Source organism: Athene noctua, chromosome 2, assembly GCF_965140245.1.
Source record: "Athene noctua chromosome 2, bAthNoc1.hap1.1, whole genome shotgun sequence".
Taxonomy (NCBI): domain Eukaryota; kingdom Metazoa; phylum Chordata; class Aves; order Strigiformes; family Strigidae; genus Athene; species Athene noctua.
The window spans coordinates 103,249,669-103,262,901 of record NC_134038.1 but is presented as its reverse complement, the minus strand read 5'-3'; the positions used below and the strand labels follow the sequence as shown (position 1 = coordinate 103,262,901).

Sequence of the window (13,233 nt, the reverse complement as noted above, 5' to 3'; positions counted from 1 at the left end):
GGTATCAATATGGACCAGTACAGCATTTCAAGATAATAACCAGTCTAGCATACTAATTCATAAACTCAAAGAAGCAGCAGTTTGCATCTGAAATATAACTTGTGAAAAAGTACAAGCGGAATACAGCAGTATAGGTATTTCTCAGACGATCAGTGCTCAGCTCTGTTCTCAGTGAAATAAATGGCTAGTTTTGTGCTGTCTCGGGGGACCAGGCTTGCGCCCATACTAACTGGAGACCTGCAGCTCTGTTTTGTATTCCTCCTTCCCTCAACTCCCAAGCCATAAAAATAGCAAGAATACTTTTAAAATGACCAGTCCAAGTGCATTCATATCGTTGTCTGTCTTGAAATGTTCAAGGACTGCTTTTGAAAAATATTTTAGAGAACAATGCTAGAGCGTCATTAAGTTTCCCCCCCCCAACCCAATTTCAAAGTAGACATATAAAGAGCTCCACCACAGTATTTTCAATTTAGGATAAATTATTTTGGTATTTCTTAAGAAATCAAACAAGTTAAATCTCTCTCAAAGCTTTACTTTCTTGGACTGGTACGCAAGCAGGTGACACAGATGGCACCGATGTAAACGCTGCTTTGCCATAGATGATGGTATGTTCCCTGCACAGCACACTGAGTCTACTATGATGCTTCACAGAATGACAAACTATCCAACAACTCCTACTCAGAGGAGTAGCCTTTACTCACATTAGAAATGCCACTGAAATTAACAGGATTGAAAGAGTACGAACCGGTCACGCAAACAGCAGTCTTTGTGGTTTTGACCCAACAAACACTCTGGGGGGGGTGGGGGGGAGCAAGATTCAAAATAGCAACTGATAAATATTTTTAAATATATGTATGTCTATTGGAGAAATGGACATAGCCCCAGAATTTCATAAATTAGGTTTTTAACCTCCCTTTTAGTAGTACTTATTAATATGAAAGCACTGAGGTACTGTATTTATTGTCGCTTTTGAAGTGTAAGTTCTCACCCACTTCAACAAGGCATAAAGCTTATATGCATATGCCTACACATGAACGGCTATTTTTGTTGTTTGCTAAAACTCGATCACATTCTGAATGACAGAAAGCAATACCAAAATTTTATCATTATTCCAGATTATTAAAAATTTTAAATGTTAAAATATTAAGGGTGTTTGGTTTTTTTTTTTTTTAGTTACAGCACATACCTATTACAGGAAAACACAGCATTTTTACATGTTTCCTTATGTTTTATAGCTTGCTTTCATTTTCTGATGTATTACAAAGTGATTAAATCCATTAAGTACTGAAAAATTTAATCTTTTTTCTTTTATCTTTCCTGAAGAGAAGCAATAATTTTAATTATTACAGTGAGGATGTAGTGCGGCAAAAATTTTCAAGGACTTTGGGGGAATTAGTGGAACACTTGCTTAATCTTATAGACATGGGTTGAATTTTGCAGTTCTTAGTTGCACAAAAGGTGTTGAATGGGAGTTTTGTCAAGCAGTCAGGATCTCAGCCACTAATAACCTCTCAGTTATTTTCTTTTTCTCATTAGCAGTCTAACAGCTAACAGACTAATCTGAAGCTGCTACGGGATGCAAGATGAATTACAGCACATAAAGCTTACCCTATGAAAACAGGTGAAAAATTGCAGGCAACATCTCTCAAAAGGTACCTGGGGTGAGCTCCTAAGCAGGAGCCAACGTGCAGAGCTGTGGTGGCTCTAGCAGAGTGTGTCACCTTGCATCACTGGGGTCTGGCCCTAAAATTAGCCCACAGAAATTCAAATAAAGGGATTTTGAGAAAGGCACTTTGGGATGGTGATACCTGAAGCTGCTCAGGTGCTCTGCTGACTCAGTGAAGGGGGTACAAGGGGTTGACGCCCGGAGACTTTGCTCTGTCACCCTCACTAAGCGTACCCACCGAACACTTTTTCAGGCTGGAGCAACGCATGGCTGCAGGGAGGATGGCGTTGGCCTGTTTTCTTGCCATCTGAGAGGAAGGGAGAGGGCTGAAAGGGTGCCGTGGGTCTTTCAGTCACCGCCAGGAAATGTGTAGAGTTGACAAAAAATTGTCACAGCTTCTGACTGCACACACACAGGATTTGTAAACCTGGCTTTACTAGTTCTGAATTTTTATCACAGGCATATGTCTTTCTGCCCTGTGTGAGAAAAAAAGCCTCTTGCATGATGTGCAAGGGAAAATATAATGAATGGCTGCTTCGAAAAGGCTTCCATCTACTTTTGTGAAACAGACTGAAATTAAACATCACACTCTAGTCAGGTTAATTATGAAAACATATGCTGTTTATGAAATGCCCCCTTTCTTCGGACTAGCTGGTTCCAGTCTGGATAAAGCTTCAACTGATTCCACTGTTTCATCTTTGCTCCAGAATCTTTTCATTTTGTCTCAACTTAAATCACTTCTAGTTCTGTACATGTAAATAGCCTGAAAATCACCTTTTAAATTATATTAAATAAAGACTATTTCAACGAAATGTTCTCTGACAATTCAGTATTTTGTTGTATTTTGTTACTTTGTATCACAGATTCCTCAAATTATGCATGATTCATAAGACACTTGGATAAAATCGGGTAAGAGAATCAATGTTTTCTAGGCTTTCATCTCTTTCAAATTCCTGATACCTTCCTGAAGCATTCAAACAAAAGTGTCTTGTAAAGGAATCCAACAAAAATGTGAGTAAAACATTTTCTGAAGCTTCTTTTTAAGACTATATGCAATAATACAAATGAAAACATGGAAAAGTGTTGTACGAGTTACTATTATTTCTACATTCAGAGCTGAATATTTGAGACAATATTTTCTAAATGTAGGAATTTCTTTCAGGAAGAAAAAAACTCCACTGATCTTTCACTGAGAAGCAGTGTACAAACTGAAGAAGTTAAAAAAAAAAACCAACCAAAAAACATTTGTTATCATCAGCTAAAGATAAAATGTCTGCTAACTATGTATAAAATGCTCTCACATGCAAATCCAATAACCATTTCAAAGTGCAGCTCACAGCATTTTGGTATCTTTAAACAAGCAATATTATAAACAAAACTCTGAGTATAGCGCACCGATACAGGACAATCATTTACTACTCCTATCATTAGAATACACAAACTTATTTTTACCCAAGCACTATTTAAATAAAGTAAGAAAATGTATTAAAGGAAATCATAAATTTGTTTTTCAAAATTACATTCATTTGGAAACAGTAGCCTTGTAACTACGTATTGATCCTTGAGAAGAACAGTATTACTTTTTCCTTAGCTTTATCATCTCTTACAATTGATGGAGCTTTTAAAGAAAGTTTTCTTAAATTGTTAGAACACGTTTATTTTCTTGCAAATTAATTCTTTTTAACTCTTTATGATAGCTTTGAATCCCATAAAGAAAGATGAATTATCACATACTGAGCCCAAGCTGTGAAACAGGAGGAGACAAATAGAGACCCCTACTGTGTTTAACAATGTAGAAGAAATTCCAGACTCAATAGAAAAATTTTCTGTCCTTTTTCTCAGACCACAAAAGCTGCTAGTATGGATTTGAACAGTGGAGGGCACTCTTGCTATGCAAAACCCGGTACTGACCTGGCACACTCGGTTTGATCTATTCAGTAGCCTAAATCTCAGAATTTGTTAAGTAACAGCCACCTGTGGCACAGGCACTAACTGTATTCTGTTTAAAACATTTGCAGTTTCTAATCTGTGCAGTGAAGCACTTCGTTATCTCAAACACTGGCGCCTTTCTACGTGTACGCAGATGTGGAACAGATGCAAGCTTCACAAATTGCTTGGAATATTTGCGCAAGATATCATATTAAATAAGACCTGCATTATGTTTTTCAAAATCCTATAAACAGCTATTGGGTTGGATGTTATGGCATGTATATATTAATTTCGGGTTGCATAGATTTTGTGTGCAAATATACTGATGTTTGTAGGAGCTAAGTTTATTTGGAATGTATCAAGTTTTATTTGGAATCCTAAAAAAAAAATGAGGTCAGTACTTCTAACATAGCTGATATGAAAAAGACATGGGAAAAACAAACCAAACCGAAACAACTAGAAGAAAGGAGCAGAGCACGAGATTCTCCATAGCTTTCCTGTTTTGGTAAGTATATAATTAACTACATCTTGAACCGCATAACTCTAACACCTTGCAGAACGAAGCCAGCCACTCTCTGAACAACCACAGAAACGCGGACAAATCTGTGTTTGGAGGCTCACAATAAGAGAAGCCAACGTGAGGACCCAAACCTGCATCTCCTAAGCGTCTCAAAACTGAACTTACACATACGGGACTCAACGGCACTGCTCCTTCGGGTGAAATTACTCACATGCAGGAGTGCTTGAAAGAGCAAACCCGAGTGATTCGATGCCAGTTGTGCAGCTCAGTCCTTCTGCTCATTTACCATTCTGTATATGGCTGTATTGCACAGGATAGCAAAGCACATAAAGAGCTAAACAAATTCATTAGCTTTCATCATTTCCAGCTTTGGGAACATTACTACCTCGATAAAATAATAAAATAAAAATATTAAATGGCACGAGTAGAAGTAATCTCTTGAATAGCGAGTTGGTTTTGATTAACTGAAACAAAAAAACTGTGGCACCTGCAGGGTTAATTAAGCAGCTCAAGATGCTGGGCTTCACAAAAGGAAACCTTTTTCCTTCTTTAAGAACTGTAAACACTTGTGCTGAACTAGATGGGCATTTGATAAGCTGTACAGCATGTAGCAAACTCAGAGGGATCTCTAGTTAACACTCAAATTCAGTGTTAACACTTAACAGAACAGTGGTAAGCCGTGCTGCCAAGGTCAACTGCACAGATGTACTAATTGTATTATGAGCTTGACATCTAGTGGCCACCCCTGGCAGGGCAAAGCAGGCAAAGGTTAAATCAGCAAGCCTTGTCAAAGCACTTCTAACTACCCACCCTCAGGGAGAGTCCTGGGGAAGCTCTCTGGCACTCCGCGATCCCCTCGCAATCCCCCCGCATCCCCAGCTGCGGGCTGGGCTCCTGCAGGGGCCCACCGGCCACCCACAGCAGCACCCACCCGTCCACCCAGCACCCACCTGCGTCTCCTGCACCCATGCCCCACGCACCCACCCTGGCCGACCGGCCGGCGGCTCCTGGAGGAGGTCAACAGCCTTCCCAAATATTTCGGTGTGCCTCGCTCTCCAGGTCAGAAGTTTGGACGGTTTTAGGTGTTTCTTTTTCAGCCAGTGATAGGGTCCAAATTTTCAGGAGGAGTGGTGAAAGTGGGGGGGGGTGTTTGGAACCAGTATTAGAGACTGGCAATAAGAGGTTCAGAAGGGCTCTTTTTAAAGATTTAGCTTACCCCATAAGAAATATTGTTCAAGAGCGCTCACTTTGTGTACCCTAACAACAGCAAGGAAATACTAAAGGGCCCACTCTTCAGTTCACTAACTTTTCACTTTTCAACTTAAAAAACCCACAGGTTTTAAGTGCATTTCATTATGGTTTGTTGTCATCCTTTTAAACAACTATTTTTCTGGCTTTCCCAATTTCGAAGGGGTTTTCCTCAATGAGAAGAAAAGTACTCTACGTCCAACAGCACTGTAACTGAACCAGCTCCTAAAAGTATATTTTGGCTTAACTTCCCTCTTTTTAATTAATGGAAAACCTTCTCTACATTTAGAGGGAAATTTTAAGAGGGTAAAGGAAACAGGATTTTGGCCCTTTACATTGAAATGTACCATTCAATAAAAATTTACTGCTGGAACTATATTTACTGATGCTTCCTCTGAAAAATAAAATAGCAAATTACTCTTATTTTACAGATGAAATATTATGAAAGAAATTATTTTTACATGCTTTATTTTGGAAAATGTGTCAGTACTTAACTATTTTAATGTCATGCCAGACCTGGTTTATTATCAGCAAAAGTGATTGACTCATGTCCTGACTGATGGATAGTCAACAGATGTGCTTGTCCTGGCTTGGCAGTCAACAAATCAAATGAAAGAAACATATACAGAAAATCTTCCCAGGGCTCAAACTATTTTTCAGAAATGGTACTAATACTCATTATTAATTTGTTTATTTTTACTCTTTGTTTTAAATGCCACCTGTTTTTTGAATTGTAGCTTTTCCTCTTACTTAGGCAAGAAGTAAGTTCCAACAGCTAAATGTATGCATATTAATAGTTTAATTACACAAAATTTAAACCAACACATTTCAAAATTTCCTCCCTCCCACTCCAAAAAAAAAAAAAAAAAAGCCTTACTGTCTACCTCAGGAGATGGCGAGACTTCCTCAAAACCAGTACCACCAGATAAAATCTGACCTAGTTTTGTCTCCTTTCACTGTTATACATACATCAGCAAACTGTCTGATTGTTGTAGTTTCCTTATTATTCTAAATACTTTCCTATCGCTAACACAGTTCAAAACAGAATATTTTAAGTATTATACAAATACAGATGTTACATAGTTTGAATGTTAAGTCTCTACCGTAATAGCAGAACTATTTGTATAAAATTTCAATTACTACTTCTTATCAAAGGGACAATTTATAGCAATACCTATTTGGCCTTTATTTTTCAAAACAAAAACCTTCTCTTACATTTGCCTCAGAACAAACATGTGCAAAAATCACCTAAGTTTTATGTTTACTGACAGCAGCTTGTGACTTCTCAAGTTTTAAAGGCAATGGTGTCTAACCGATGTGGAATAACCTCTATTTTGTACATAGGAATGTCCCTCCAAAATGTGTTTTTACCCTCTGTATATGCAGGTAGAGTGAACACGCTTACATGAAGCTGGCTGCTCCACAGCGAACTGTATCATTGCTGTAGCGGAGCATGTGTGTCTGTGTACACACTCCAGAAAAATACCAAGTGCAGTCACGAACTGCTCAGAACTGCACAACCCAAGCCCACTTGACCAGACGAAAAAGATCCATCAGTTTAGACTATGTTGTAAGGAGCAGGGGGGACACAGGTCCTATGTTTACAAAACTGATAGCAAAAGGCACATTAGAAAACTGTCATTACACAGTTCACTACAAAGTATCCCTTCCATTTCAGACTAAACAATGATACATCTTTGCCAGAAACTTCGCATGAAAAAGTCCAAAACATCATTCGTCATCACCCTTACCGGAACTCCACTTGCACACTCTAAGAATCACTTTTCAGCATTACAAAAAACCCCAACCCTTTACTATCCCTACTTTGAAAATATAAATGCTATATCCACAGTTTAATAGAAAAAATAATCAGAGTTGAAGCATGTGCATTGTATCTATAATTCTGATTTGTTTGTAATCTGTTGAATTAGGCAAGTGTATTAGAAATGTAATTCCAGCTATTACAATGCTTTACATTTACTGAGAAACTCAGATTATTGTATTCGACAGGCAGTCATCTGAGTCCTTCTGCTGCTGCTTTGTAAATGATTTCCATCACATCTTCTAATTTACTAATCTCAAAGTGTTTTGTTGTGTGGGTTTTTTTTTTTAATTGGTATCTTTTGTTCGCTCTTCTACAGTGCAATTATTCAAGTAATATATCATCACCAGCTGTTTGTTAACACTTCTTTTCAAAATTATTAAAAAAATATATTTTTAGCATTTCAGTTTTGACAAATAATTTCAAAGGATTTTCAGTGTAAATCTGTAGTTGATGACATCGGTAATTATCTTCAGATTTCCAACAGTTTCTCACCATCATGACACTACCCTGTTTGAATGCACTTGTGTTAGCTGCAGCCCAAGCTGGCTATAAAATTATTTGTTCTGATTCTAAAACTTCTGTGGTAACGGTAGCATGAAAGTTATGGTGTGCCCAGTCAGCTTAAAATCTGGCCTAATGTTTATCTTCCATTCCGCTCCCCAAACTGCCAGGCTTCTCCCTGCTACTCTGAATGTCCCTTCACCCCGTGGATTATGTTTATGGGACATTCATTTTGAAATGCTTCACTTAATAAAATCTATTTTAGGGTGATATTAAACAGATTTCATTAAATAAATAATAGGCTTCATTTGCTTAATCTTGTGTTAACAACAACTTCCACATTTGGAGATAAACAGCCAAATTAGTGAAAAGGCTACATGCATCAAATAATACTGCTTAAAGAGTTTGCTTTCTAAAACCGACAAATATTCTTGCACTGTGCAAACTATTTTTGGCCTGTTGCAAAATATGCTCAGGAACTGTAGCAATATCTTGATTACAGCTGTGAACAGAAACGAAGAACTCTGACTTGACAAGAAGTGTTTTAATTCATGAGATTTGGAGTGCTCATTATATCTGGCCTATAAAATTGCTTTCAGTATAGCAATCGTTAAGCTTCCTAATATAACGTGTAAATGATTTACATTACACTAATGTGCACTAGATAGCCCTCTACTCGTGTATCCTGTCTCCACCTTGTTCACATTTCTCAAATGAAAGTGCAAAACCAACAGCACTACTTTAGCTTGTTAATTGTTAACTGTGAAGGGTTTCACTCTATTAATTAAAATATGTTTTAATAAAAGGAAACATAGCACATTTTGATAACAGCCTTCTAAGGCTGAAAAGTATTTACATTGTTGCATTTTAGGGCTGCTGTGAAAGCCGATTTTGTGCTATTCAGGGACCACAATAATAACGCTTTAAAATTCCTCACTGGGATGCAATGTAGTCCTTTTGATGGAAAGACTGTCTTTCTCATTCGGCAGAAATAAATCCATTCATTTGATCATGTAGTCATTGAGGGCAATACAAAACAAACCAAGTGTGAGAAATTCTATGTGATGAAGTAAACAAAACAAAACCCCCCAAAAAAGGGGAAAAAAAAAAACATTTCCATGACAAAAAGATTCTTTGTCCTTAATCTACCCACCATATGCAAGCGTTTCTTTTTAGCATATCTCTTGTTCTAATCTCGGGTGACATGGCTACATAGATAAGATTCACAAAACAAAACAAAAACCTAGTTTAACAATTTTTTTCAATTTATTAACTCGCCAGGAGTGTCATAATGAAGTAGTGGGGTTTTATTTTTCTGTATTGAAATGGATTCAGAGCATGTAAAAGTTTATCACACTAGTGATAAATTCTTAGACCTAGAACCTACCCCAACAGAGACTGGGCTCAACAAATCTTGTTTACATAATAAAATACTAATGCTTGCCTACATTAATTTATTTCACACAACCACTGTTTCCTAAGGAAAAAAAAAAAAAAAAAAAAAAAGGAAAATACACTGCTTTGCTCCTCTGCTGTGACAGAAGGAAGCGTTTCTCTGTGCGTCTGTTATTGTCAACACCCAGGGTTTTCTTGAAGCAGGTTGAGTGGCCCCTTTAGCAGCCCTGGATAGTGTGGGACTCACTCCCTGGCTCCCCAAATACCCTGGGAAGGAGCAGGAGGCTTAACGATTTGCCAGTCTGACAGATGTTTTAACCTGATGAAGTGGATTCATGCTGCCTTAAGCTTCAGGGCTGTAAAGTTCAGATACAATAGTCAAAATCCTCCTCAGGCTTCAACTTTGCTGCCTTTCTCTCCCCACAGATGCAACTTAAAAGTCATTATAGTTTTGAAGCAGAAGAATGACTTTTTTTCTTTTTGAAGGGAGGGAGAGGGGGGATAAAACAGTGGAGCAAGGGGCCTACACAGAAAGCAGAAGACATTGGGGCTCCCACTTGGTTATGTGAGAAACTAAGCAAGCAGTGGGCCCTGTGCACAGAGCAAAAGAAAAACTTTCAAGTGGAAGTTCTTAACTTAGCCCAGGAAAAGTGAGTATGGGCTGTGGCATGCCTTTGCATGCTGCAATACCAAGGAAATTAAAACTAAAAAAAAACCCCAAAAAACAAAAAACAACAAAAACAAAATAAGGAAGGAAAAAACCCGTGCAGCCCTCTACTCGAAAAAATTACAGCGAAGTAGAAATAAGGAGCACAGTCCAAATCTTTCCAGCTTTGGACACTTGCTCACTAGTAGCCTGGGCAGCCCAGATGCATAAAAGCAAGTGTGCGTGTGCCTGCGTGTGGGGAGGGAGCAAAGAATGGCGGCTGGGCGAGAAAATAACCCTTCCCCATTGCCTGCAGCCGGCGCGACAGGGGCTGGTGGCGGTGGTGGCACTCCGTGTCACCTACCACCGATAATCATTACAGTCGCGGCAGAGCCGGGAGGAGAAGGGGGGAAGGCAGCGCAGGGAGGGGGCAGGCGAAAAGCTGCTGCTCAACCTTCTCGAAAATAACGACCCCCCCTCCGCTGCCCCGCGCACCCGAGCGGCCCTGCCCGCTCCTACCGGGGTCCCCTGCCCGCCGCCAAGCCCCGGGCCCCCCGCTCCCGGGGGGAGGGGGGCGAGCGGCCGGGGAAGCCCGAAGCCCGAGCGAGCGGCCCAGAAAGCCGCCCCCCCTGCCCCCTCCAGCCTCCAGCCTGCGCCGGGCGGCTCGGGGCGGCGGGGAGGAGCCCCGGGCACCGGCCGCTGCCCCGGGGGCGCGCCCCCGGGCCCGGCAGCCCCCGGCCCGCGGGACCCCCCGGGAGCCCGCAGCCCCAGGCAGGGCACCCCGGCCCCAGCCGCCCCAACTTTCCTGCCGGCAAGGCGAGGGGAACGTGGCTCCTCCACCGGAGGGAGCGGGGGAGGAGAAAAAAGGGTACCCAAAAATATAGAGAGAGGGAGCGCAGCGGAGAGGAGGAGGAGGAAGAGGAGGAGGAGGAGGAGGCAGGCGCTTCTCCGGGGTGCCCGCTCCTGCAGCTGCCCGAACCCGGGTGCGTGGGGAGGGAGGGCCTCGCCCCGCCGCCGAGCCCAGCCGCGATAAAAGCGCTCGGGAGGCCAGGGGGGAGCTGCTGGGAGGGATGGTTAGTCAGGGGGTGGGCTGCAGAAACTTGGCTAAACTGCTAACTTCTCAGTTCCGCTGCCTCTTCCCCCAGCTGCTCTAATTCCCATTCTCCCGCTGCAGAGTAATTGCGCTCCCATGTTCACCATCACCATAAATCCACCTATCTCCATCCGAAACACACTCACAAAAGGAGAGAGAGAAGGAGAAAGAGGCGCCGGGAGCCCTTACCGTGCTCAGAAACTACCTCCGCTTGCAGCTCTTCGTCCGATTTGAGATGCTGGGGTTTCGCTTGCTTTCGACGAGACATGCTGCTAACTGAGCCGTCTTGACTCTGCTTTTTGCAGAGGCATCAGCGACGTGGAGGTGGAAAGGGGGGAGGAATTGGGAGCGAGGGAAGGGGGGGTGGGGGCTGGAAATAACTGTTCGCAAATAAAAGTCGAGTTGCAAAACAAACCAAACAAACAACAACAGAAAAGGCAACCAACCAACCAACCAAAAAAAAAAAAAAAAAAAAAGCACCGCTAACCAGCCAACCAAACTGGGAGTGAGCGGGTGAGCGAGTGGGGGATCAGCCGGGAGGGGTGTGCGCGGTGCGGCGGGGTGTGCGCGGCGGGCTGGGGCGGCTGCGCGGAGCGCGCATGGGGCTCTGTAATTATGATTGTGAATAATGCATGGCGATTAATGGTGCTGGGGGCGAGCGCGGATTGGCGCGGCTCCAGCGGACTCAGGCTGCATATGTAAATGAAGGACGGGGCTCCGCAATTAGCCGCTTCGCTCCGCCAAATGATGCGTCTCCCCGGCACCGGCAGCGCCGCCTGCGAGAGGCACCGACCGCGGCGGCGGCGGCAGCAGCGGCGGCGGCGGCAGCGAAACACACACGCACCACGCAGGAGGGCTCTGTTTTGCACACACTTTACACAACATATGTGCAAGGTTCACTTGTTGGGGGAGGTCACGATCTTCGCTTTTCTGTCTGTCTGTCTTCCTCCCCCGGCTCTCAGTTTCTTTTGCTCTGCTTCCTTCTGCTCTCTTTGCTCGCTTTTCTGTTTTTGTTTTGTTGTTGTTTTGTTTTTGTTTTGTTTTTTTTTTTTTTTTCTCTTTCCTTTCTCTTTCTTTCTTCCTTTCTTTCTTTCTTCACATCACTCTGCGTCCTCTTCTCTCTTGGTCTCTCTTTCCGCAGAAGTTGATCTGCAAGGCATCTGATTTCTGTGTGCGTGTGAGTAATTTCTTCCCAGGAGGAAAAGAAACTTTTGTGTATGCCTTTTCTTTTTCCCTTTCTTTTCGGTGTGCGTGTGTGTTGCTCTGCTCTTCTTTCCCCTCGATCTTCACACGCTTGTCTTTAGCTCTTCCTCCATCCTGTCTCCTTTTCCGTCGCTCTTTCTCTGTCTCTCCTTCCCGGCTGACTTTTGTTCTCCGCTCTCTCGAAGGCGCACGCACGCACACGCAGAAGACCTTGGGCAGTTTTGTCTTTCACCTCTCCTTCCTTCTTCTTTGTCTTGCAGCTTCTTTCTCCAAGCAGAGACTCCCAGTTGGTGGTGGTGGTCACTTCCTGTTGTCCATTGGTAGGAAGTTTTTTTTCTTTCTCCCTCTCTCTCTCTCTCTCAGGTTGGAATGACTTTTCGTGACACTCCTCACCCTCCCCCCCCGGCTCAGCCGTGTGTCCTGGTCGCTAATGACAGCGGTCCCGCGTGTGCGCCGATGAGCAAGTCCTTGGTCTCCAGCAAACAGTATCGATCCTCTCCCAGATTTGGGGGATGGGGGGGTGGCTGTTGTTGTTGTCGCAGGGGTGACCCCCCTCCCCTGCCTCGCCTGCCTCGCAGCGGCGCCGGCGGCCGCTCCCTGCGCGGCGGCTTCCCCGGTCGATGTCTCCGCTCCGTGCCGAGGAGCGGTGCGCGCACCGCGGCCGCTGTTGATTTCGGGCAGATAAACTTTCAAGTTTGGGAGCGGTGCGGGTCACACGGCGGCTCCTCCTACTCTCCTCCTCCTCCTCCGCCTCCTGTGCCGCGCTGCCGGGGCTGCCGCCGGGGCTGCCCCCAGCCCCGCAGCCCGATCCGCTCCCCGCCGCCTCCGAGCCTCCCTCTCTGCACGCACTTTCCCAACAGCGGCTTTTCTCTCAGGCCCCCCCTTTTTTTGTAAAAGTGAGGAGGGGGGGGGAGGGAGAGACTTCCCCCCCACCCCCGCCTTCCCCTCTATCGCATTACGAGTTGCCGGGGCCCCGTCCCGCCGCCTTCGCGTCCCCTCCCGCCCCGTCCGTCCCCCGGGGAGGCGGGCGGCCCCGCCGCCGCGCAGCAGCCCCAGCGCCCCGGCCGCCGCCGCCACAAGTTGCTGCTCCCCGGGGCTGGGGGTGCCCGCCCCCCGCTGCGCCGGGGCGGGCGGGAGCGCGGCCAGCCCGGCTCCCATGGCAGGCGCCCGCCGCTAGGATGTACCCGGCCGTCGCCGATCGCCACCG

The 13,233-nt window shown here is 44.1% G+C and overlaps 1 protein-coding gene across 3 annotated transcripts in view; it reads right to left on the bottom strand.

The window, feature by feature from the left end:
* The window catches only part of SALL3 (spalt like transcription factor 3), a 27,752-nt gene extending 14,767 nt beyond the window's left edge, over nucleotides 1-12,985 (bottom strand). For all 3 annotated transcript variants that reach the window (XM_074899757.1, XM_074899759.1, XM_074899758.1), the window contains exon 1: nucleotides 11,013-12,985. In XM_074899757.1, coding sequence (XP_074755858.1) covers nucleotides 11,013-11,091 — 79 coding nt within the window. In that variant the 5' untranslated portion in view covers nucleotides 11,092-12,985. The remainder of the gene's footprint in view (nucleotides 1-11,012) is intronic.
* Between the last annotated feature and the right edge of the window lie 248 nt (nucleotides 12,986-13,233).